This window comes from Amblyomma mixtum, chromosome 5 (assembly GCF_055824585.1).
Source record: "Amblyomma mixtum isolate Tamu chromosome 5, ASM5582458v1, whole genome shotgun sequence".
In the NCBI taxonomy this organism is placed as follows: Eukaryota; Metazoa; Arthropoda; class Arachnida; order Ixodida; family Ixodidae; genus Amblyomma; species Amblyomma mixtum.
This window is the reverse complement of record NC_143016.1, coordinates 72,214,110-72,240,941: the sequence shown is the minus strand read 5'-3', so window position 1 is coordinate 72,240,941 and position 26,832 is coordinate 72,214,110. Positions and strand designations below refer to the sequence as shown.

At 47.6% G+C, this 26,832-nt stretch overlaps 1 protein-coding gene across 4 annotated transcripts; it reads left to right on the top strand.

The window, feature by feature from the left end:
- The first annotated feature begins 500 nt into the window (after positions 1–500).
- Positions 501–19,635, top strand: LOC149342644 (uncharacterized). 4 transcript variants are annotated; one of them, XM_089545087.1, is made up of 7 exons: positions 501–540; positions 1,603–1,712; positions 3,925–4,189; positions 5,246–5,426; positions 11,998–12,229; positions 13,980–14,146; positions 16,188–19,635. In XM_089545087.1, exons 3-7 carry the CDS (start codon positions 3,983–3,985, stop codon positions 16,517–16,519), a joined length of 1,119 nt encoding a protein of 372 aa, XP_089401213.1. In that variant the 5' UTR covers positions 501–540; positions 1,603–1,712; positions 3,925–3,982; the 3' UTR covers positions 16,520–19,635. The 4 variants fall into 4 exon arrangements, with proteins under 4 accessions (XP_089401213.1, XP_089401212.1, XP_089401215.1 ...); XM_089545089.1 differs by lacking the exons at positions 501–540; positions 1,603–1,712 and adding exons at positions 2,515–2,646; positions 8,048–8,093 and having other exon boundaries at positions 16,188–16,393; XM_089545086.1 differs by lacking the exons at positions 501–540; positions 1,603–1,712 and adding an exon at positions 2,514–2,646.
- Positions 19,636–26,832: the final 7,197 nt, after the last annotated feature.

The following is a 26,832-nucleotide window of genomic DNA, read 5'->3' as shown; positions in this document are numbered from 1 at the left end:
CCCAACGACGAAGGCTTCTAGTGGTTGTATTAAAATGACCAAGTATTCAACCAAGGAAAGCCATGTATTACCAAGCCTAGCCATCAATATGCTTCGCATCTGACTAGGCTTAACCTTAGCTAAGCCTCAGCCATTTTTTTTTCTTAGCTGTAGTTCCCCCTCAGAAATCGTATGTATGTCTTTATTCCAACACCACATGCGACGGACGGAATCAAGAACAAAAAAGAATATTATTTCGCAAGAAATTTGAATAAATTGTTTCGGTTTGTAATGGTTTTATGGGGTTTATTAACATCCCAAAGCGACTCAGGCAATGAGGGATGGCGTAGTGCAGGGCTCCAGATATGTTCCATCCCCTGGCGCTCTTTAACGATTATACGAGCCTCTATCATTTCATCTGCACTGAAATGCGACCGCCGCGAAGATGATCGAATTATTTTCGGTTGAATAAATATTAAAGCGAATGTATTACTGGCCTATTTAAGCTAAGGTCATTGGTGCCGCAGTCAAGTGGAGGAGCGGTGGAGGTGCGTCAGTCATGTGAGATATCCTCTTTTTTCCTCCTTTATTCCTTTCCTTAAGGCGCAGTTCAATCTCCCACCGAGATGCGAGACAGATATTGCGCTATTTCCTTTCCTCAAAAACGAATTTTTAATTTCCACTTCTTTCATTCCTTCTTCCATCCCTTCCCCTACGGCGCGGTTCGGGAATCCACCGATATATTTGAGAGAATTACTGCGTACGTCCTTTCCTCAAAAAACGAAACAAAACATTGGAGTTAGGGTTAACAACTTTATAGAGTCCGTTAATTCTAGAATCAATGCTTTTAAACTCTCATTTTTTCCTCACACAATAACTCAATGGAATGAACTCCCGCCTGAGGTTGTAAACAGCATTGATGCCATTAACAAAATTACTTATTGATAATTGCTGACTTGTTTTTTTCCTTGTTCTTTACTATGTTCTATTACTGTTATGTCTGTTTGTGCTATGTAATCTGCCGCGTCTCTTTCTTTTGTGTTTTTGCCCCTCCTGCTAGGACCCATCAATAGGGACTGTAGTATCCTGCAAATAAATAAATTTTCAAGAAAGGAGGCACACAACGAGCTCTCTGCGTCAGTCGACACCTCAATCTCGCTTTCGTGTACCGCGGGTGGCGTTTGTGTGCACCTGCAAAAACCTGCTGTCACTCAATATTCCATGACCCGCCGCGGTGGCTGAGTGCTTAAGGCGCTCGTCTACGTAGCCGGGCTACCCGGGTTCGAACCCGACCCCGGAGGCCGCATTTCGATTAATGCGAAACGCAAAAGGCGCCCGTGTGCTGTGCAATGTACTACTCCCTTACCTCAATAAATGCTCCTCTTTCCACCAGTTCCCCGCCTGTGTCTTCGCCACTCCGCCGTAGTGGGCATGTGTCATTTTATTTGAGGCCAACCAACCAACAAGAAGAGGGGGCAATCAGCTAAAGTCCACCTGGACCTTCTCCTAAAAACCCAGGAACCCATCTTCTCCGGCAATAAAGTTTTCTCTCTCTCTCTCTGGCGCAAAAGGGGTAGGGGAGAGATAGATTGCAGCTTCAGTGGTCGGTCTTCCCTATTCCAGGATTCCGTTGGCCTTCGCTGCCGTCCCAGCCGGCGTGAGCAACGGAAGCTGTGTGCTCGGGTCGTCGCTGCCGCCCTGGCGTGACGAAACATCGGGCGTTGGATTAGGAGGTTTGAGCTGGACAGTGAGGCCTCCCACTTTTCCTTTGTTCTATATGTTTAGGTGGGAGGTAAAACTGATGCATTGCATAGATAAAGGAAACAAACAAAAATTGCTGGCGGTTGACCATTGCTAAGAACGGAATATTCAAAAATTTAACTTGAAAACTGGTTTTTAGGAAAGGAAATGGCACAATAACTGCCTCACGTTTCTCAGTGGACACCCTAACCGTGCCGTAAGGAAAGAATAAAGGGGGGAGTGAAAGTAGAAAGGAAGAAAGGGCTGTCGCAGTAAAGGGTCCGGAATAATTTCCACCACCTGGGGTGCTATGCACGAACTTTTATTTCGGAAGAGAAGGCGGAGGAGGTAGAAGAGGAAAGGCAAGGGAAGAAAAGAGAAATTTTCTTATAGAGTGAGTGAGTGAAGAAACTTTCTTTCCGCCAGAAGAAGACCCGTGCCCCTCCGGGACCGCACGCAGGCGTAAACGCAGCGATTCCCGTGCTATTTTTCTTAATTGTATTTTATTTTTTATTATTATTACTATTTATATTTATTTTTATTTTTCTGACTGTCAAAAATTTATTTCATTACTTTTTTCCCTCTCTTTCAGTCAGTGCAAAATTGAACCATTACATGCATTGCATCCGAATTTGTACAAAAAGCCATCGTCCCGTCTTCGATCTCCAAGCTAACAGGCAACTTGTCGTGGCGTCGTCCAATCTACACAGGGAAACAAACAATAATTTATCTTTTTCTGATGATGATGATGATGGTGTCCTCAGGCTTTACTTCTTTTGACCTGCTGTCCTTCCTTTTCATCAGTTGTTCTGCCGGCAGCTCGAAGAGCACGTTCTTCTCGGGCACCACGTTCCTCGCGCGTTCGTCTCATTCACGAGAGCCGGCTTTTTCCGAGCCCCAGCAGCTCTCCACGACGATCTACGCCAAGTAAGAGGGCCTTTTTATTCGCACCCTTATTACGCACATCGCAGCGTTCGCTAGATGCGATTCCTCTGGAGCCGTCAGACAACGCTCTGTCTGGTGTGAGGCATAGGACACTGAGCTGTTCGAATTCATTCGAGGGTGTTCTGTCGGGAGGTGCTGGATCCAGGTTTCCTGGATGCGATGGTTGATTTTACCTCAGTAGTCAAGGTGCAGGATGAGATAAGTACTGATCGCGGGCACATTGGTGTGTTTTATGACACCTTTTTAATTTGAAAACACGCTCTCGTGGAGCGCCTCAGCTCGGCTATGTTAGGCCTTAAACGATCACCTTCGAATTAGTGCACTGCGTCAGAATGAAGAGTTTGCTTGGAACCATAGAAGCCTTTCAGCACCTGTGCTTCTTGTAGTCGTCGTGAAAACGCTTCTGATAATTTTTGTTGTACTTAATGAAAATTGGTTATTGCTTGCACTGCTAGGACGCCGCTGGGATAGACGGCACGGTTCGCCGGGTAACCACTGTTGAGGATTTGCGGGGTCGCAGCGGAGCACCAGAGTAAGAGGACTTGCGTGGCATTCTTCTAGTTCCGAACTGCCCGTGCCGGGCGTGCGCTCCGAGCACGCGCTGTCCATCTTTATTTTCTACTATCGCGGGAACGCCGATCTCAGCGCCTGCGCTTTATAGCGTCGCCGGGCGCTATAGTATGTATTTAGCGAGCATAAGTAGCTAAACCTAAGGTAGGGAAGTGTCAGTGGTTAGAGCTCTAGGCTACTGGGCCGAAGTCTACCCGAGTTCGAACCCGACCGCGACGGCCATGTTTCGATGGATGCGAAATGCAAACGGCGCCCGTCTGCTGTGCGATGTAAGCACACGTTAAAGATCCCCAGGTGGTCGAAATTATTCCGGAGTCCCGCCGCGGTGGCTCAGTGGTTACGCCAGTCGGCTGCCGACCCGAAAGACGCTGGTTCGATTGTGAGGAAGGCGAAATTTTAGAGGCCCATGTCCTGTGCGATGTCAGTGCACGTTAAAGAACTCCAGGTGGTCGAAATTGCTGGAGCCCTTCACTACTGCGTCCTCGTAGGCCGAGTTGCTTTGGGAAGTTAAACTCCGATAAACAAATAAATTATTCCGGAGCCTTCCTCTCTTCCTTTACGCCGCGGTACAATTACTTCGCCATTTCCTTTCCTCAAAAACCTATTTTCAATCGAAGCGCGTTCTCTTAACTTTACTAGACTATTTTTAGCACCAAGGTCTTTTGCTAAGAAATATTTTTATTTTTCCAGCTGAGGTGAAGTATAACCTTAGGCGATCTTTTGGACGCCGCGAGTCAGCACGCCAGCCATGCGAGAGCTGATGCCGCGTCCAGTCATCATGTTTGACGCCACCAACGAGGACTGCGACAAAAATCGGCGACCAGACTACGGAGACACCGGCGAGTTGAAAAACGCGCCTCCCACGTTGGCCACCACACTGGCTCCACGCAGTCGCCGTCACGGCTCGCTGCTCTTACCCTGCTCACATTCCACCGCTGCTGAAGCCACTACGCAGGTATGCGAACACGGACCGCGTTTCGGTTGTTGCAGGCTAATAGCGTAACAATTTTTGCGACGTTACTCTGCGGCTCTTCCCAGGCTTCCTCTTCGCCAAGGGTGTTTAAGATGCACTGGATCAAAGCTGGCATGAGTTCCTCCGGTAGTGATTGGAAGGCTGTCACTGTTTTTACCAGGCATTCATGGTTATTTGGTTCTGAGAGAAAATGTGGGGATATCGATAAAGTAGGCCAGTGCAAGTCTGTACAGCCAATGTTATTAGACAGCACCAGGAGCTCATCGGCTCATTTGGTGGCTTCAGGTGTCAAACATAGGTCGGTGTCAAGTGTCAGCTCACGTGATCACAGAGGATTGGTGTGTATGACGGGAATGACCAAGAATGCCATATCAAGCGTGGTCATGACAAGCATGTCATGTCATGTGGCGTCTAGAAAACTAAACTGACGCCACCAAACTGTAAGGCACGACAAATTCCTCGACGGATTCGTTGTGTTGCCACAACCCAGGCTGGGCATTGGGTTGGCATCGCTTAATTTTTTCGTTATGGTCTCCTTAGACAAGTATAATTGTGTCCCGTCGCTCTAGCGTTCAGTTAATTACGTGACTTATGCGGATGATGTATCGATCAAAGCACGCATTGAATGCTGCCTCAATGCAATCCAGCTAAAATAAGCTTGAGTACACCGCAATATAACAAATATGAAGGAGCGTGCAAGCATCCACATCTGAGCACCACGTCTTATTTATTCTGGAAAGTGGTCGCCCAAATGCCACACTTCATCGTCACATTCATTATTCACGTGTGCATGTTTCGCGTTTTTTTTTTTGTACATAGGCTCCAGAAACAAAATATTTATGTTCATGGAAATGGCAGCAAAACAATAACAGGAAATTAGTAGTTCAAGTTTATTGGCGGTTGACATTCCTTAGGGCAGTCGCTGATATTTGCCTACCTTCCTGAAGGTTCTCATTCGAAAGCGCCGCTTTCAGGGAAGCCTGTATTTAAAATGCCTAAAGCATGCCGATGTTGAAGTATGTGTTTTCCAATCCTCAGCACAAGCAAGCACCGATGGACAGGCATTGCGGAGGCGTAACATCACAGCAGACGCTTCGAGGTACCAACGACAGGATCCCTCCCGAGACTTGGTTCGCGCAGCTGGCGACTAATGCAGCACGCGGGCCACCGACCCATCCGTGCCCAGACGCCATGGATCCAAGAAGTGCAACAAATATTGGTGAGCCAATCGGTGATCAACAGAGAATTTACAAACATAACGTCGTGAGAAGTAGCCCCGCTCACGTCAACAGGGCAAGTATTTTGCGCCAGCAAAAATAATTCGGACCCTACGAATCCGCGCATCCTAAAGCTGACCAGGGAGGTAACAGAAAGGCAGTTAGTTATCTTGCAGTTACCTTGCATTTATAGTGGCGTACCGTCCATGACCTTCTTACCACTGAGCGAAATGGAGAAACCACCGCAAGGAGGCGCGTGTACATCGAATCCTGCCCACCGCTATTCGTTGAGAGCACGGGCATGTGCGGACTGCAGGCTAATGACGTGATAAGCAGCCATCATTAACGGCCTTTCAAGCACATGAGCCATCGCTTTTTTTTCACACTTTTTCTTTATTTTTGTTCTACAAGCTTCAGCAAGGTTTACTGACACTGGCGAAAAACAATTAGATAAAGGATTGATAGCCTTGACGAGAACGCCGTAGTGGCACGAGGGTGCCACTACGACGCGGCGAGAGGATTTCGGTTGCTCGTACGCATAGCCGTTGTCAATTGGCGACAAGCAGTAGTGACATTAATCGATCACCTTAATTAAGTAGACGATGTTTCCCGCTCTGCAGCATACTCTGTGGTGCGAAGCACTCACAGAAGGCCTCTATTTATCGCCCTCAAACCGAATTTCTCCGTGGTCGAAGAGCAGTGCGCCTGGTTCTTAACCCAAGGGCAAGGGTATTGAGTCCCGGCTTGCCATTTTTATTTACAGCGCAGTTGCTGTTCTTTATTGTTGTGCACTACGTAATGGAGGTGTAAGGACGTCCCGACCTTGCAGGCCCCTAAGGAATTGCATAGTAGCGTCGTCAATGTTGTACTTTAAGATGGTTGCGGGCTGTTCGAATTTTTAGGAAATGAAGTGCGCATAACTGGGTTCCTGGATCAGCGGACGCCGGAATCGCTGTACGTGGGGTGATACGTAGGCTGCATGCGTTAGCGCGAAAACGTTGTGGCAGACACGCGGCACTGTTGTAATAGGCCGCAGCGTACATTGAGTGCGCAAACTCTCGCGATCAACCATTTACTACCACCTGCCAGGTTAGATGTGCTGCCTATAAAGTGTCGGGAATGCACTCAACGTTACAGACGCCAAGCCACTTATAGTTGCCCTTTAAACCATAGCTTTCGCTCTTTAAACAGTTTCAGCAGTAGTTTAACCGCACCTAATTTTAAGGCGAAAGCCCTTAATGCCTCCTGCTCTCGTGACCAAGACGTGTTAGCAATTGTGTACGCGTTTCGGATGCATGCCGTATATGGGCATATGTCAATTAATGGACAATCGATAATCATCGGGGTGCAATCGAAAGACATCGGAACATGATATAAAGGGATTTCATGATAAGAAGTTGCATGTGGGAGTGTACACTGCGCCTGTACCTTAACTAACACTAATTAATCAGTGTACTAGATAAGGTCGCCTTAACTATCACTAACCATACATTGGCTAGTATCACGAAATGTGCAAGTCATGTTTAACTATCATTAACCATAATTAATAGTCAGACGTTTCTAGACATCTCATATATATTGTGTCGAACATTCTAGAGAGTTCCGTCACTTGACAGGTCAGTGACAGGATATGATGGATGGCAATAGAACAATAGTAAAGACCAATTAGCCTAATTAACCTTTCTAGTCAGACCACATAAATAAATAAAACCGAGTAGGAAATTGGTCGAGCTGGGGTATCGAACCAGGGTCTCAGGAGTGCGAGACGAGCACTCTAACCACTACGCCATGCCAGCTCGATGGTTTGAATGAACAAAGGAATGTCTAGCTAATACGGCGCCTTTGTTCACTCCCATCTTCCTCTCTTTCCTTATGGCGATGTTCAGGTGTCCACCGAGATATGCGATAGGGATACATTTCCTTTCCTCAAAAAACCAATTTACCGTCGAGCAAGGCGTAGAGCCCAATGGGCGATGGCGTTCTGTGGACTCCTTGGCAGCGTTGCAAGACGCTGTCGCGTTTCACTCTTAGAGGTGAAGCTTAACATCTTAACTACACATCAGTGACACAAGCAGCAGCACTGCGCTTTTAAGGCTTTCGCCTCATCGCACTTTAGGTCAACAAAGTGCCCCCCTGAATTTTTTTCTATAAGAATCTCTGCACATACAAAGTTCATCGATTTCACTAACTGTTGAAGATGTTCACAACTGCGCTGCCTTCTTTTTAGGGAAGAATTGTTTTCTGCTAATGGACTTCATCGAAACTACATCCATCTTTCCTGTCTTATTCTGAGCGTTATTACAATTCGTCACAGGTTCTTTATTCATACTTTAAGCACACTATTTTTGTGGCTACACTGGTGCAACTGATGGTGCAACAATTTCCTGGTGCGAAAGATCTTACTTCTTTGTACTGTTCTTACAGGTAGTTGTAATCCTTATATTATGCTATGTAATGTAAGGTAGAACTACAGCGCCATTGTTAGAAAAGATAACAGTAAATAGAGACACCACCGGAAATTAGTCCAGCTGTGTCCTCAGCGCATGCTAACACCATTCGACGTTACGCTATTAACTTTTCCAATGTGTAATGAACTTCCTTTTATGTTTATTTTTGCCTGTAGATAAGACCACGGGAGTTGAAGAGATGATCGTAAAGAATCAGAGCTGGTGAGTGGCGGTGCCGCCTCCTGATATTAGTATTCCAAATGTTCTCCGCTTTAAATGCTCAATTTGCAGCCCTCAGTACCATACCGCTCGTGGCCCTTATGCGAAAATATATTTCAAATGTGTGTATTATGGTTTTCAGTTAAAAGAATCTAATGTGCGTGCCGCTAGCAGTTTTGGCGGCAGAAAAACCTGGCGAAATGAAAAAAAAAAAACTCTAGGAAGATATTCGATGAAAAAACATATGATGGCAGTTCCACATCAATCGCGCACGAGTAGTCTGACCTAACATAAGCCTTTCTTGATTCGTGATCTCCTCGCTTGGAAAGCTTGTTGAAAAAACATTCAGCAAACACTGCGCCATTGTAATAGCCCCTATGCATTTCATTGAATTGAATTGCTGTAATAGCCGAAACCACAGGAGCCGTGCATAATTGAAGAGTCACGGTGTAGGAAAGGCATGCTCAAAAATAGTGAAAAGTGTCTACATTGGCTCCACAGCCACCATAGAGCTCCCAATAAGGAAAGATGTCAGGCTTGAGCACGCGTTCTGTTTTATGCCGTGTGTTTATCGTCAAGCTATGGAGAGCAAAATCATTCGTGTAATGCTAACATGCCAGGACACTGTACAGTCGGTCAGGCAAAAATGCAGCCTAACGACTGACATCATCGTCGAATTGAAGAAGAAATGGGCTTAGGCAGGACATGTAAATGGAAGGAAAGATGATAGATGGTCACAAAGGGTAGCGCGTTGGATTCGAAGTGAAGGCAAGCGTAGCAGAGGGCAGCAGAAAGGGTTAGATTAGGAAGTTTACAGGGATAATGCGGCTGCAGCCGGCACAAAACAGGGTTAATTGGAGATATATTTGAAAGGCCTTTGTATTGCAGTGGGTGTAGTCAGGTTCACAATAATATATAAGCAGAGTGTAGACCACGACGCATTTTGAGACTTTCTTCTACAGGCTACGCAATGTAAGACCCTTCGGTTATTTAAGCTATGCTCAGACATGATTTCTTAGATCATTCTGAAAGTGCTTTGGCTGGGGTAACGTATTATGTTATGGACCACACTACTATACAGTACAGTAATATTCGTGTAATGAACGCACTCGCATAATGAATGCCCCCCCCCCCCCTCTACTTTGGCATTTAAAGAGAACTGTTTCCTTTACCTCGCGTAATAAACGCAACCCACTATTATGGCGCGCACTATCCTGGAGTTGACATCGAATCTATCAACAGCCCTTTATTTGAACGCCGAAGGAATTACACCAAACTGCGCAAAACTGTAACTGCCACCGGTCCAATCTCAATTAGTACTACATCTCACACTTCAGGGGCAAACAGCCTATAAACACGTCCTGCGAGGCAGCTGATATGCAGTGGTATTCAGCAGTCATCGCAAAGAACTTCTATGTCGGATCTACCATATTAAGCATTGTAACGACTAGTTGGCGTTAGGCTTCCCTCTGAATGCTGCGAGCTGGTACGAATAGCAAAGAACGTTTCTGTCATCACGCCCTCATTACAGTTCATTAAAAAGTTTAAAAAAATCCTGTTATTGTCTTTTTTTAAATCTATACTTCGTCTCACAAGATGTTTGCAGCACTACGGAAGGTAGAGCTCTCTCGTCCAATCAGGGCTGCAGAAACGCAGAAAATAGTCCCTCGAATATTTGAGGAGTGTATGACTATTAATCAAAACAATAAGCATTGCAACTGAAAACATGATTTGGACAGGTATATTTAAATGGTAGGGAGTGTTTCAATCACTGGTGAAATTACCAGACAAAGCCCGTACGGACACAGCTCTGCGGAGGCCTGCTGCGAGGTAGTAATGCGTCGCCACTTTCCAACATGGCGTCGGTCGAGTCTGTTGTGTCTCCTGTGTGCTCTTCACCGACAGTGCGCTGTTTTCCCAAGCAGGCGAAGCAGGTGGCTTTAAATGTTCTTGAAGCGCTTCGCGTCGAGTGCGGGGGCAGTTGGAGTACAAATGCGCTCATCAAGAGGACGGCAAAACTCACGCAGGTGAGTGAGCGAACGCTTTACAAGTGGACAACGGAGACGTTGAACGCGGGCCGAGTGTTGTTGAACGCGGGCCGTTTAACGTGCGTTGCCTCTCGCGCAGCACATGGGCTTGTTTTGCATTTCGCCACCATCGACACTCGGCTGCCTCGGCACGCTGGAGTAAATAAATTTATATGCACATGACACAATTACTGAAATTTACCGCGACGCGACAACAGAGGAACTGATGAGAACAGGTTGCGACAAAAAAAAAAAGTGGCGCTAGTCCCTTTGGAACGGGCGTCCGCCTGTCCAAAAACAAACCAAAAAAAGAATAAAAAGACATCAAGCGCCACCTGCTATAGGTAGAAAGAAGCCACCTGGACATCAGGTGGATCGAACCACAGGCGCGTAGGAACACACTAATGTAGTGCGCGCCATCCTGATTGGACGAGAGAGCTGTACCTTTAGTAGTGCTGCAAACAGCTTGTGAGACGGAGTATAGCCATCGCCTATGTTACACCCGTTAATTGGGGCCTAAAGTAATGAAATAAAAGGAAATAATTTCTTTTCCTGCTCCCTTTGGAGAGCATCATTGGCGGCAAGGTTTTATACGGGCCGGCTTCAAAAAAAAAAAAAAGGTGTCGTTGATGCTCTTGAGCACGAGAATCCAGCTGAAGACTTCGTTCTGTTTTAGTCTGAATCTTAAGTGAGTCGTACCCTACAAAGTATTCATTCGACGGGCTTACTTCTTGTCTCGGTCTTCTTGTTTTACAGTGTTTGGGAAGCTAAGGGGTAATATATTACACCTTAAAAAAAACGCCCCCTGCCCCCCCCCCCCCTTCCCTAGAAAAATTCTGGTAGTTTCGGAAGAAAAAGTGGGTTCATTAACCCAGTGAACACAGTAGTTAAAGGTGCACTAAAGGGAAATCTTAAATGGTCTTTTAACGGCGGGAGCTCCGTCTACACTCTCCGAGCAATCTTGGAAAATTTGAAATATTGCCCTACGCGTCCGATTTCCCTATGAAATCGAATTAACGTCCCGGCTACCGTCTGTTTTTTAACTCTCCTTCAAAAAGGAGAGGAGTCAGCCAACACGAGTTCCTTTCAGTCAATCGAGTGGCTGCTTCGTTTTCGCTTTTATTTTGCGTTTTAGCTTTCAGTGAATAAATACTTTCAGACGCAGACTACTCAAAATTACGCCTGTGGAAATAAAAATGCTCGGGGACACTATCCTTTCGATGATCGCTACGCATCACTGCATCGATGGCAGTGCGCCAAGCCACCACGCGGCTGCCTGAAAAGCATTCCAAGCGCTGGCTAACTCCTGTTCTTTTCGAAGCTGAGCTGAGAAGACGCAACTCTTTGAGCTTAGCCATAAGGACGAGACGACGGTGTAATGTACGATGTCTGTGCATGTTAATGAACCGCAGATGGCCGAAGTTTCCGGAGCCCTTCATTACGGTGTCCCTCATAGCCTAAGTCCCTTTGGGAAGTTAAACCCGGATAAACCATAAACCTTTTCCAGAGACGGTGACCTCACGAGAAGCTTCGAGCAGGGAGAAAAATACGAGGACGAGGAGGAAACAGAAACAACGAGTCTACGCGTTGAATTATTGGCTCTTTTCTTTGAGCAACCTACATATTTACACGCACGAGAAATGTATGGCTTGCTTGTCCTAAAGAAAGTAGTCGGTAGTTCAGCGCTAGTACATCCGTTTCATAAGTTCTCCTTGAATATATTTCTCCCATCTTTAGATTTCGCGGTAAATGGAGCAGCCCACATAAAGATATCGACAACATGCTTGTGCTTAGCTGGCCGTAAGCCGAGCGTTTTCGTTCCCATTGTCTCAATGGGGCTTCCTCTATATACTTACGCTACCCCTTGGTATCGGCCGCAGGGACTGGTGCCACCGTCTGTACTGCCTGGACCCCGGAGAAGACCAGCCGCGGTACTCACTCGGTGTCCGTAGACGCCGTGTCCACCAGGCGATGGCTCACGTGTGGGGCGAACCGGCTGAATCTCTGCACGGCACAACACGTACTCGGGCAGCCACCACCTCGGCCGGTGCATTCCTTAGCGTGCAATGTTCGGGGCACTCTTCATCCCACTCCAGCTGTTCGCAGCCTCAGGTACGGGAGCAATGATCCTGAGATGACGGCTGTCAGATGGACGCATGGTCAGTTAGGACACAAGCATAGTGATGGCGCAAATTAGAAGCTGCCTGTTTTGAGGCGTTAGGGCGAAACAACCGGGCACATGAGCACGAGGTACGCCGTCGCTGAGACATTTGATTTACTTATCATCGCTAAAACTACTTCTGCTGCGATCCCACTTTGAAGTTGGTTTCGATATTGTTAAAATATACGTCGTAAATCAGCTTTCTATATACACCGACCACGTGCACACCCGGGAGGAGAGATGTATTGTATGCCGGCACACGGTAGTTATATTCCCAGTAGGAATGAATTGAAGCTATAGGTTTATGGAGATCTAACGTCCCAAAGCAACTCGAATTGAAACAATCAAAAGACTCGAAAGACAATGCATTGTACGAACGCGCACTAAGACCGCCTTCATGCGTGGCACACAGCTAGCTCCAATAGTTTCAAAATTCTAAGAAATGCATCTACCGAGAGCTGCAAAATGGTGTTGACTAAGAGAGCCCACAGGGCAATAGCTAGCAGCTGTTTTGACATATTCTAGTTTCCTCAGCAGTAATTTTGGTTATGTCCTTATTCACCATCGGCGCACTCCTGCTGCAGTGTATACAAAAACAGTAAATGAACTTATGCAAAATATAGAGCAACTGTGTGTTATCTAATTACTTTTGAAAGAGCAGGATATCAAAAGGGGCCACGACAAACTTTGAACTTCGCGCTGTCCGAACTCTTTATGCTGGCTGCTCTTTTTTCTAATTACGCACAATAAAGCACCCTTCAATTGAGTGGAAAGGGACAGATAAAGGGCCCACTCTCTCTTGGAGAGTCCTGCGGAGCGCGCATCCGGCAGTCGCTTGTGGTCAGACAGCGGCTCGACTGCACCAACGTTGAAATTTCCGAGGGTGTCCTACGCGGCGCTTTCCCGAATTTGTCTCCTTTGGAACGAGATTTGTCTATCTTCACTGCGAACAAGGAACGAGAATCCACATGTGGAATAAGTTTTCGTTAACTTCTGCGGCGCCGCTTAATTATTAACAGTTTGCACTACGGGTCGCTAAGCTAGAAAACTGACCAGCGTGCGACAGGCCTGCAGCTGCAGCTTTTCGGCCGTTGCTACCATTTGAGACAGTTACTTGAAGACCAAAACGGTCGCATAGGCTCTGCGAGTGGCAAGTGTTAACGGGTCTTAATGCGATGAAAGTAAATTTGTGAACCAGGGAAACCACGGCGCAGATTTATGGTTCGTGCTTTAGAGTCAAACTCAGTGGGATATTTTAAGCTGTGAATAGATAATAAAATAGCGCAGAAAGCCAACACACCTCCACGTGATTACCAACAAACGACGAAGAAGCCACCGCATCGATAGAGTGAATTGAATAAACGGCAGCTTTAAGTTCAGTTAACGCCCATGTCTTGTTCCCGTCTCTGGCTTACTTTTGTGTCCTTGTCTCGTTTTTCGCACCTTACAGCCTAAGGGAGTCTCCGACTATCCGGAAATCTGACGATGGAGTTGAGAAAATCTAAGCACTGACTCTAAGTTATCCAAAATAGACGATATTAAAAAGCTGTGGCTTCGACTTCACATTGCAACGATAATTGATAGCTACCCTTTTCAGCTACGTATCTGCATGAAATATCGTATTATGACAGACACTAGACTAGTAACTCAGTACCATCGACCTGTTACTTTGGCATTGAAGCAATGGCGTTCTTAACGCAGGCACAGCCAGCTGGAGTCACTGGGGCGGCCGTTGAGCACACCCCCGAACATCCTGTTGGGGAGGATGACGGCTCTAGCGTCAGCGCTGAGCTACGGTCCACTTGTGAGCGCACCGAGCCTCGCTGGGACGAAGTCGGCGAACAGCGCAGGGCTGATCGGCGCGGCCGGTGAGTGAGCATCCCGTATGTTATTGGCGCCTAAGTGTACTTCAGACAAAGCAATCGAACTTTTTATGCAGAGCACGAGAAATGACATGCGAGCCGCGACTGCCCCGGATGCGAGTCTATATTGTGTGCATGCCTTTGATCGATGTATGAATATTATGAACATGTATCGTCGTCAAATTAAACTCAAGCTGTGCACGTACAAAGTGAATAGAATGAAGGAAGGAAGAAATATTTATTTGGATGGAAGAAGGTTGTTGAAGCAAGCCAGATGGAGTTTTCAGTCCAAGACTCAACTTGCTCTGGTCGACGTGCTCTGGCCGAGTAGAGATGAAGTGGATAGAAAAGCGCGACTTATTAGATGATGGAGAAGGAACGCCCGGGGGGTCTTTAATTGTTGAACTCATATGCCATCGCGACATCAAAGTGAAAAACTAACTTCAGTTTCATTCAGACACACTCAAGGGCTTCTCGTTTTGATTTTTGCTTGCTTCGATGCATCCGTATTTTAGTATAGCACGACATACAGGATTTGTTGCCGTTGAATTCTCTTGAGTGTACACAAATCGCAAACGCAAATTATTAAATCTATTACCCTTCCATTAACGACATGCCGCTGCTTTTGCATTTCGTCCTTCCAGAATTTTAGCAATGCAGAAAGTGGGTGGGTGCAGGTGACCCAGGACAGGGGGACGAACCATAAGGTGGAGAGAGCAAGGTGCCTTTCTGTCGCATGTGTTCATCATCTTGGTTTACCTGTTGTTTGTAGAACTCTGCGTCGTTCTCCGACATCGGCTTGGCGGAGGATGGAGGGCACCCTGCCTTTAAGGCGCGGGCAAGCACATGAACCAGCTCAGTTTCTCAAACCCCTCGCGGCTAGGTTCCCAGCGAATGCTGATGAAACTTGGGAGATACTGTCCAGTGACACGTATTATCTTGGGACACGTGTGCTGTCTCGATTTTTACCAAATCGAGGTCTAGAAATGCGTCCGCGTCTTTGTTTCCAAAAAGCAACATTCTTGCTAGGCGCAGTAGCGAAAAATTTTGTTAATTTAATATAGTTAATTATGTGCCTGATGATGGCAATTATTACCTCACCGTGTCCCACTGGTCGCAGAATATAGGTGCAATGGTTGGTTTCGCGTATCAATTTGTGCTTAGTTTTTAGGTATCTGTAAAGCTTACTTTTGATCGGCTTTTATAGTAGTAATGAAGTTTAGAGCTGTACGGTTCGTGAGGTAGGTTTCCAGTATGGCTTGAAATTATAGCTTGCATTTTCAGAGTAGGTGGATGGATCACCGAGGGGACAAGTTGTGTAGGTCTCGGGACTCGATGCAACGTCTGCATGCAACGTCTGTACATAGTTTAATGAGCCCGAAGTGCTCTTTGTGGTGCATGCCTTGCGCTTGGCGTCTATTGTCACGAAATTTAGGGTTCATCTCCTTGGGGATATTGCCTTATTTATTGTTGGACGGAAGTAGGGGCTGAGTTTCAATTTGTAGCAGCTAGTCTGGTGCGCTGTGCGTTTTGTTTATAACGTAGCGACCCTGTTCAATGCGCGACTGGCGACCTATCTGCTTCTCTGTCCCGTTTGATTAGTTCCGCGACTTTGTGACATAGTCCCATGTTAGGGAGTTTGTCAGCCCGCGTCGGCTTGCTACTAATCTGAACAAACAGTACTGAGTGAAACTTGTGATCGACACAGGCATTTCTCGTTGTAGAAAGCATGAAAGCTTCGTAGACATTTTCCTTTTCTCTTAGAGGCTTGAATCTTGCGTGGCTTTTTTGTAACGTATATCCTTTCCAGCATTCATATTTGTGTGACTGACCTCAGCAACAGCGCTTTAAAAGATCAGTATAGGTCAGAGAAAAGAATATATCACGCACTGCAACTTCATTAGCATTTAAAGATGCGGAAATAGGACGCTCTCCATAAAGCCTCTATTAACGCTAGCTGAATCTGACTAAGTTTTGCTGATTTCTGTGATTGCATTCCTATAAATCGTACTCGTGGCGACACACTTACTCTGCCCGCGCTACGCAGGTACGGCTGCATCCGGACCAGCGCTGCGCACACCTCGGGTTCGGTGGCCCAGCTCCAATAGGCGGCCGCTTCGGGGTGCCAAGCTGCTGTGTTTCGATACGAAACCACGCACAGCCTCCTCACCCCGCGAAGCGGCCTCGCCAACTCCGCCGGTCTATGGAAGGCGCTCGTCGGACAGCGGCATTTCAAGACGAGCGCCTTCCTCCTATATTCTTCCCCGCTTTCATCTCCTGGCCTATCGTGGGCTTGGCTGGTCTTGCGGGAGTGGACCGCATCCGGAGTCTCTCAACCGCAGGTCGAAACACCGGCGGTTGCATTGGTTGTTATTGTAATTAGCAAACTACGAAGCATCCGAAGTTATGTATATACGAATATTCATAAAGACGGTATAAAAAATCATGCCAGTACTCAAAACCTTAATCATACATGCTCAGTATTACGAAATATTTGCGGATTGTCGCAACAAGATGTGGGTTGGATCGGCCAGGTACGCAAACAAATAAGAGAACCTTGACTTTTAATGCTGCAAATGGGAGTGTTGACTTCGCCAGCTGCATCGTCTCTGGCGCGATGCCTTCGAACATCTTAAGTTTAGTGCAGTTTTCAGCTCTCTTCTGATGCCTGCACTTTACGCCTACCAAGCCGACAAAAAGACCGCATGAATCGCCAAGCTATCGTGTTTTTGTTCCGCTGTGAACATGACAGACCCGTGCGCAGCCTTGTGTTCCTTCATCTATTCTCGCTTATGTCGACGGGCGGCAGTAGTTCATCGGAAAACAATAGCAACCGTATGGCCACAAGAGTAGTGAGAAAGATTGACACTAAAGGCGCCATTTGTTCATTCATCAATTATTCTAAGAAACTCTGCTCGCTCCTTTCAATGTTACGCAGTTTTGCGTACCTTCTCCCAGATGTTTTTGTTACTTTGGAGTCGAACTCACCCCTGTATGTAAAAAAGCTCACAGGGGGAGGTGAAATGAACCACCATTCACAGGCTAAGTTCCTTATAACAAAATGAGCGTGCTCGGCTAGAATGCGTGCCCAAACATACGGATATCGGCCCTGCGTACCAAAGACGACACATGCAACATGTGGGTCAACCTGTAGCCTCGACAACCCACCGCATACTGACTTCTTATCTTGAGGCTGGCAAGTCGCAAGACAAAGAAGAATTTTCGACAAAGTGCGGAAACGTTTTAAACTTCGCTAAACAGTACTAGTTCCTGCTGGTGGGCAGAGAAATTATTTTGAAGCTACTAAATTTTCGAGTGTCCTACAAATAAACATCAAAAAAACTTTTTCAAGACACGGTCCTGCTGCGGAGAACAAGAGGTTGAGGGAGCTATTTATTGATTGATTGAAAACATGTGTATTTGAGATATTCTTAGAACATGTGAGTGGGCCTCCTAGTCCGGTAGTCCTCTGGTGGTTATTGCTGCTGCGCTCGCCTTCCCCACCAGGCAGTGCTGACGGTCAGGATCATCGCTGAGCAGAATAAGCTCCCACAGCTCCTCTGAGGGGTTTCCAATGGGTCAACTAAGGGATTAAATTGGCATGCCCACATCATGTGGTAGAGGTTAGCTACTTCTCCACAGTGTGGGCACGGCGGAGAGTGTAGTGTAGGGTACCACTAGTGTAACTTAGCTGGCGTTGGGTATGTGTTGGTTTGTAGTCTCCTAAGGGTGTTCTCTTCTAATATATTAAGGGATTTATGTGGTGTTGGGTACTCCTTTCTGGCTGTTCTGTATGAGGCGAGATTATCAGCATACACTGCTAAAGCTATTAGGTCGCAGCACCCTTCATGGTCGTCAGGGGGAGACGCCCGGTATAGAAGTGCTCGGGCATGCCTGTGAGCAGCTTCGTTTCCTCCTGGTAGTTTCAGGTGACCGGGAAACCTGATGAGTGAGGCTTTGCTGGGTGGATGCTTAGTCAGCAATGACAACCCTGACCTGTGAATGAATCCGTTATTGAAGTTGCGACAGGCGTTCTGGGAATCAGTGAGCACAACGGCGTTGGGGTTAGATGCCACAGCTAATGAAACAGCTGCCTCCTCTGCGTGAGTGGGGTTAGATGTTTTCATCGAGGCGCAGATCACCACCGATCCTGAAGGCGTTGAGACCACAACAGTCATGACACCATTCTTTGGTCCTGCTGCGTCCACGTAAAGGGTGTTAGGTTGCTTGTCATATTTCTTCTGCGGGACTTCTCCTCTTGCTTTTCTCCTCTCGAGGTTAAATGCAGGACGCATACTCCGCGGAATGGGGTGCACGTTGATGTGTCTTCTCACATCGCGTGGGACCTCTTCTCTTTGGTCTATTGTATAGGGCAGATTAACATGGATCTTCTAGAGCAGTTCTCTGCTGGGGTTTGTGAGTGTGAGCCTATTGAGTTGTGAGAGCCATGGTGCTTCCCACGTCTCTTTGAGGGTATTATGTACTCCTAGAGCAATGAGCTTTGCCTTTGGCGTGGAGTTCAGTAGCTCCAGAGCCGTCTTGTAAGCTTTCCATATCAGCGTCTCCAACGTTTCAATTTCCGACCTGGAGAGGTTAAGGAATGCCGTCCCGTACATTATCCGAGAAATCACGAAAGCTTGCACTAAGCGGATGGTGTCCCTTTCCTTCATGCCACGGTGTTTATTTCGAATATGAAGTATCATCCAGAGTATATTTGCTCGGTGAATGCTGTAAGCTTCTTCATAGTGGTGGTGTTCTGTCGCCTCTGCGGGATATACTGCCCTAGGATCTTGATCTCCGTGGGTTTTCCTACCGGGTGGTTCTTTATAATGTTCTGCGCTAGGGGTGTCCTCGGGTTCATCAGGATGAGCAACTTTTCCGGCGCACACTGGAGGCCTCTCCCCGTGCTGCTTTGATATATTGATAGGTTCTTGCGCCAGAGCTGGTATCGGCGAGGCTTTGCAGGATATGTTTGTGTAGAACTTTATCGAACGCTCCTTTCAAATCAAGTGCAAGGATGTCCCTTGTCTGTGACCTGGGAGGTGTCTCAAGGAGGTCTTTGTACAAGTACAAGAGGGCGTATTGTGTCGATAGGTGAGGGCGACAGCCGAGGTGAGGCAACTAAAACACAGTTCATTGTTACTGGCATTTGCGGGAGTGTCCTTTTGATGCTCGTGATGTATTCGCTCGTCTACGTAAGCTAATGATTCAAAAATAACGAGTTTAAAGGTTTCTACTGATCAACTGTCGTCGCACTGAGCGGTATCGTGAAGAAGTTTGTGAACAAAATACCTCCCGGCGAATAAAAGCACTATCGGGGACAGCAGGGATATGCTGATTTACAGCCTGTGTAGAGTCTGTGTCACTTGTTCGTAGAGTGCTTGAGCGACGCAGTTCCCTGCATTAAAATCCACATCTCGTCGCAGCTTCTAGCTTTTAGAGGCAACTCTTGCGCGGAAGTAGAGCCACACAGACTTGCAAGCGAGTTGACCACGAACACTGCGCGGAAACCGGTGGTACTTTCAAGATTTTATTGCGCGGGGCTCATTGCTCTAGAAGGGTGACGTAGACTGTAGGTGTTTAAAGCAAGACCAAGTATACACCGGCGAAAACAACCCCGAGATGCATAGGCCAATCACCGAGGAGGAAGTAAGGGCAGCCATAGGGGAAGCAAAAAAGAATACGGCAGCCGGAAGGGACAAAATAAATAACGCTACCATTAGAAACATGAGAGACACGGCCATCGCCGAGCTTACCAAGTACCTAAACGCTATCTGGGAAAAAGGAATCGTGCCCGCGGAATGGAAACATGCAGAGGTAATTATGATACCCAAGCCGGGTAAAAGACTCCAAAGTGAAAACCTGAGACCAATCTACCTAACCTCCTGTCTAGGGAAGATATACGAGAGGGTGATTAATGAAAGGATCACAAACTACATGGAGGACAAGGGATATTACCCTGATGCCATGTTTGGCTTCAGAAGGGGACTGTCCACGCAAGACGTACTCCTACAATAAAGGAAGATGTCCTCACTGAAATACCAAGAAGCGGCGAACACATAGTGCTAGCACTCGACATAAAGGGAGCCTTCGATAACGTGGGACATGCGGTCATCATGGAAGGTCTCAATAACATAAACTGTGGAAGCAGAGCCTTCCGTTATGTCAAAGCCTTTCTCACGGAACGAACAGCTACGATAGGCATCGGAGATACAAGATCGGAGAGCTTCACGGTGCCAAACAAGGGTACCCCGCAAGGCTCAGTAATGTCACCGCTACTATTCAACATAGCGATGATAGGACTCACGAAAGTACTGGACGAAATAGAAAACATCATCTACGCAATGTATTCAGATGACATAACAATACGGACAACCACAGGCTCCCTGGCAGCTAAACAAGAGCGGCTACAAAAAGCGATGGACCATACTGAACAATACGCCAGGGCCAGAGGATTATCGTGCTCAGCAGAAAAATCAGAATACGTAAAAATAAAAAAAGGTACACGAAAATACGACTCGCAAATCACCCTAAAACTCGGAAACGAGACAATACCTGAGAAAACGGAAGTCAGGGTACTTGGAATGTGGCTGCAAAACACAGGCCGATGTAGCAAAACCATTGCCTCTATTAAGAATACAATAGAGCAAGTCGCCAGAATCGTGCGAAGAATCAGCAGTAGAAAGAAGGGGATGAGAGAACAGGACACCCTAAGACTCATAGACAGCCTCGTCACGAGCAGGGTTACGTACAGCCTCCCCTACCACGAACTAAACAGCCTCCCCTACCACGAACTAAACAAGCAAGAGACTCTACAAATCGACACATAGTACTCAAAGCGTGCAAAACGGCGCTCAAACTTCCAATGTCCACACCAACCGAAAAACTAATGGCCCTGGGAGTATCAAACACCTTCGACGAACTACGAGAAGCGCAACGTAGTGCGCAATTAGACAGACTCACTCAAACCAGAATGGGAAGACACCTACTGGAGAAATTACGGCTACATCTAGGCACACAAATAGACAAGGAACAGATTAATAATGGACAGAAACAACATCCGGGTAAGACCAATACCACGAAACATGGATCCGAATTTACATCATGAAAGACGACAAGTCAGAGTCCGAGCACTCACCAGCGAACTCAGCGACAATCTCAACGTAGTCTACACGGACGCAGCAAAGTACCGATACCAACGCAAAACGATCGCCGTTGTAACAGACGAAGGAGGGCAAGAAATAACCAGAGCAACGATAAACAACCCAAACATAGAAGCAGCTGAAGAAGCCGCCATTGCTCTGGCAATATCGCACGGCAACGCAACAGGACACAACCTCACTATAGTGACGGACTCCAAACAAGCATGTAGAAACTACACAAGAGGCAGGATCGACAGCATCGCCAATCATATTCTACACACGACGAGAAGACACAAAAACACTAACATAGTATAGTGTGGGTTCCGGGACATGAGGGGATGAGGGTGGCAACGTGGCAGCAGACGAGTTAGCTCGAGGATACGTCAACCGAGCAGACTCAGCACTTTGCATCACAGGCACCTTTGACCCAATTACCCCCACGTACTCAGATATACTCGATCATTACAGGGGTCAGCGGAAACGCTACCCACCCCCACACAAAAGGCTCACAAAAGAGGAGGCGGTAGACTGGCGCAGACTACAAACCGGTACCTACCCACACCTTCACAAACTACACAAGATTTTCCCTACACAGTATGCAGACGAATGTCCGTGGTGCCAGGGTAAACCTACACTAGAACATATCACATGGACCTGCCCTAAGGCCGACTTAGAGCCAAGAATAAACCCGAGTGTGATGCAGTGGGAGCACTTGCTGGCCAGCGAGGACGAGGAAGCGCAACGCAGCAGTCAAGTGCGGCATCCTGGACCAAGGATCGACCACGGCGCCCAGTGACCCGTAAGGGTCACGAACACCAATTTATTGACAATAAAGTTTTTTCCATCCATCCCACAGCGTGTTTACCGCCTGTGCACGTGTCGGATATAACACCGGACGAGAGCACTTTTTGCACTGCAGCGTGACTATGTGCCTCGGTGCGTTAGCGCCTAAACCCGAATTTCTGTTGCACGGAGCACACCTGCTTAGCCCGATATATCGAATACAGTGATTTTCTTCAGCACAAACAAGGATAAGTAAAAGTGGGAGATGGCGCACAAAAAGAAAGTACAAGAAGATAACACCTTCTTCTTATCTTTGGTCACCTTTTTGTCTGTCTTTTTGTGCGCAGTACCCCCTTTTATTTACCACGATTGACCGACAAGCCCAACCACGCACGCTTTCGCTTTTTTATGCGAAGCATACTAGCCGCACAACCGAGCTCTTCCTTGCTGCGCCGCGCACGGCCGCGTAGCTACCACTTGACCTTCATCGGCGCACCACGTGATATGACGTCACAACAGCTGTGAAAGCTGGGGCCTCGTGCGCCCGCTTGCGGACGCACAGCCTCCGCCGGCGGCCTAACTCCCGCTCCATACTGACGTCACGCAATTGTATAAAAGGCGACGCACTCGTTGCTTCGGACGTAAAGGGCTGAGTATCTGTTCTCGCTTCGGCGAGCGCGGCTTCGGCCGCTTTTTTTTGAGCAGCGTCCGCTCCGGCGGACGCAGTTGTTGCTGCGACGCGCGTCTTTTCTTTCCCTTTTCTCTTTCCTCTCATCTTTTAACCCTCCTCTATCTGCACGTGGCAGCGGTGGTGGCTTGGCTCGAGCCAGTAGCAGGCCCGTGCAATTTCCTCTTCATCCTTCTCTCAGTCACAACAACAACAACAACAGCTTCGGACGTACGAGTATCTGTTCTCGCTTCGGCGAGCGCGGCTTCGGCCGCTTCTTTTTGAGCAGCGTCCGCTCCGGCGGACGCAGTTGTTGCTGCGACGCGCGTCTTTTCTTTCCTTTTCTCTTTCCTCTGATCTTTTAACTCTCCTCTATCTGCACGTGGCAGCGGTGGTGGCTTGGCTCGAGCCAGTAGCAGGCCCATGCAATTTCCTCTTCATCCTTCTCTCAGTCACAACAACAACAACAGCTTCGGACGTAGGAAGTGACTAGAGTATCCGTCCTCGCTTCGGCGAGCGCGGCTTTGGCCGCATATTTGATTTTTTTCAGCAGCGTCCGCTCCGGCGGACGCAGTTGTTGCTGCGACGCGCGTCTTTTCTTGCCTCTTTCTTTTTCTGCTGATTTTTTACCTCTCCTCTATCTGCACGTGGCAGCGGTGGTGGCTTGGCTAGAGCCAGTAGCAGGCCCATGCAATTTCCTTTTCATTCTTCTCTCAGTCACAACAACAACAACACTTCGGACGTATCTCGCTTCGGCGAGCGCGGCTTCGTCCGCTTGTCTGATTTTTTCAGCAGCGTCCGCTCCGGCGGACGCAGTTGTTGCTGCGACGCGCGTCTTTTTTTTCCTTTTTCTCTTTCCTCTGGTGTTTTGACTCTCCTGTATCTGCACGAGGCAGCGGTGGTGGCTCGGCTTGAGCCAGTAGGCAGGCCCGTGCAATTTCCTTTTCATCCTTCTCTCAGTCACAACAACAACAACAGCTTCGGCGAGCGCGGCTTCGGCCGCTTGTCTGTTTTTTGAGCAGCGTCCGGTCCGGCGGACGCAGTCGTTGCTGCGACGCGCGTCTTTTGAGGCGAAAGCCTTTAATGTCTCATCGTTGTAAGCAGCAGTTGTTGACAGAGAATGTCACGCTTTTCAGTTGGTCGAAACGGTCGTGACGTCACAGTGCGCCAATTTCAAACGGGGCCAATTGTACTTTGGCTAGTAACCCTGCAAACAATTGCAGGGACCATATAGTGATGCTCCAAGTAAGTGGGACTGAGCTTAGTTAATTGCTTAATTACCCAATTAGCCTAATTAACTTCTCTAGTCAGGCCATATAAATAAATAAAACCTAGTAAGAAATTGATCGAGCTCGGGAATCGAACCCCGGTCTTCGGAGTGCGAGACGAGCATGCTATCCACACCGCCATGCCAGCTCGATGGTTTGGAATGAACAAAGGCACGTCTAGTGAATACGGTGTCTTCGCTCACTGCCATCCTCCTCCCTTCCCTTCCGGCGAGGTTTAGGTGTCCACCGAGATTACATTTCCTTTCCTCAAAAACCAATTTACCGACGAGCGAGGCGTAGAACCGAATGGGCGATGGCGTTCTATGGACTCCCTGGCAGCGTTGCAAGACGCTCTCGCGTTCCACTCTTAGAGGCGAAGCTTAACATCTTAACCACACATCAGTGACCACACTTTAGGTAAAAAAATTGCACCCCCCCCCCTGAATTTTGACGGGTGTCCACCGAGATATGTGAGACAGTTACTGCGTAATTTTCTTTCCTCAAATACAATTTTCATTTTCTTCATTACGGGCCATCTTCGTCTTTCTTCTTTCACTCCTACTTCCTCCGTTCCTCTACGGTGCGGTTCAGGTGTCCACCGAGATGACAGAGATTTACTGCGCCATTTCCTTTCCTCAAAAACCGTTGCGTTGAAACGGCAAGGCATCGCGCCGAACGGGTGGTGGCGTTCCGTGGACTCCCTGGCAGCGCTACAACATGCTGTCGCGTTCCACTCCTAAAGGCGAAGCTTAAGCTTAATTAGCAGTTAATTAGTATTCAGGCATTAATCAGTAATTAACCATTAATTAATGATTCGTCATCACTTAGTAATTAGTACTCAATTACATGTGACGCCACCAGTGCCACAGAAGCACTGAAAGTGGTGCGGAAAACGCTTTCGCCTCTACGCACTTTAGACAGTCAAAGTGCCCCCTGAATTTTTCTTTCCTTGTTATCTTTCCTCTGATCTTTTAACTCTCCTCTATGTGCACGTGGCAGCGGTGGTGGCTTGGCTCGAGCCAGTAGGCAGGCCTGTGCAATTTCCTTTTCTTCCTTCTCTCAGTCACAACAACAACAACACAGTTAGTTGAGCAGCGAGATGTCGGCCAGGGAGAGGGCGGCTCGCCAGACCGCAAAGCGCAAGTTACAAAGAGCCACGGGAACGGGAGAAGAACGAGAAAGGAAGAAGCAGAGTAACACATGAGTTGTTCTTGTCTATGAATGGCTAACCAGGTATAGCCAGGTAATGTTTAATTTTTTTGACTACTCTGCTTGGCATCCTAGGCTTAACCATAAGCTAAGCCAGGCCATTTTTTATCCCTCTGAAGCACACTTGTTAGCACTGCGCGAAACGCATGCCCGGTCGCACCGTTGCGATAAAGTGTTATCGCCACGCGCTAGCCGTGCGCCCACCGCAGCTCATGCATAACCTTCTGTATTATACCTGTACATAAATGTTTTCCACCACCACCACCAAAGCTTTACTGCTCCTTTTCCTCTTACTCTTGTATGCGGACAGGTCCACAAAATCAGGATAGCTGTTTCAGCGAGTGGGTTGCTCAAGAGAAAAATTTAGCGCTTGAGATACAAGGATTTACAGATGAGGACAGCATATGCTATAACGCATGTGTTGTCCTCTTCGTTCCGTCAGTCCGTCCGTTTGGGTAGCTGTGCGATGTGTGTGATAGGCTATGGCACTTAAAATACTTGACGCCAGTAAGTAGCGAAGTGTGTGACACGTTGAGTTTGGCTGCGTCGGGGTGGCGCGATGAAGGTGGATCCGTGACGCGGGTTTGTACGACGGGCAAGAACTGTCTCGTTAAGCAACGAACCTGCCACTATTGCCACTTAGATTAAACCACACGCGACGGCTGCCACCAAGAATAGAGAATATTATTTCTCAAGAAATTTGAATAAATTGTTTCGGTTTTTTATGGCTTTATGGGGTTTATTAACGTTCCAAAGCGACTCAGGCTATGAGGGACGGCGTAGTACAGGGCTCCGGATATCTTCCACCTCCTGGCGCTCTTTAACGTGCGCAAACATCGCACAGTATGCGAGCCTCTAGCATTTTATCTGCACTGAAATGCGACCACACGACTCTCGGATTCTTTTTTTCAGATAAATACATTTAAAGCGAATGCATTACTGGCTTATTCGAGCTAAGAATGTCGGCGCCGAAATTTGACTCTCAAGTGGAGGAGCGATGGAGGTGTGTCAGCCATGTGACATATCTTCTCTCTTTTCCTCCTTTATTCCTTGCCTTAAGGCGCGGTTCAATCGGCCATCGCGATGTGAGACAGATAATGCGCAATTTCCTTTCCTCAAAAACCAATTTTTAATTACCATTTCTTTCGTTCCCTCTTTCATCCCTTCCCCTACGGCGCGATTCGGGAATCCACCGGGATATGCGAGACAATTACTGCGTACGTCCTTTCCTCAAAAAACGAAACAAAACATTGGCGTCAGCGTTGACAACGTTGTAGAGTCCGATAATTTTCGCGGAAGGGGGCACACAACTGGCTCCCTGCGTCAGTGGACACCTCAATCTCACCGTCGTGTACTGTGCGTGGCATTGGTGTCCACCTGCAAGTAGTAGTAGTAGAAAACTTTTATTTAGATCTTTTAAGAGATTCGCGGATTCGAAGCCTCCGTCGTCTTTCGTGGCGCCGGCGACTTGAGGCTTCTCTTCAGCAAGGTTGGGCCCCTAGTCCAGGGCTCCACTGAGTCGCGCTGCATCAGTAGCGTGCCGCACTAAGGCCCTTTGGGCCGCGAGCTCGCTGCTGGTGAGCCGGCTCTCCCATTGCTCCGCACTCGGGAATTCGTGTTGGT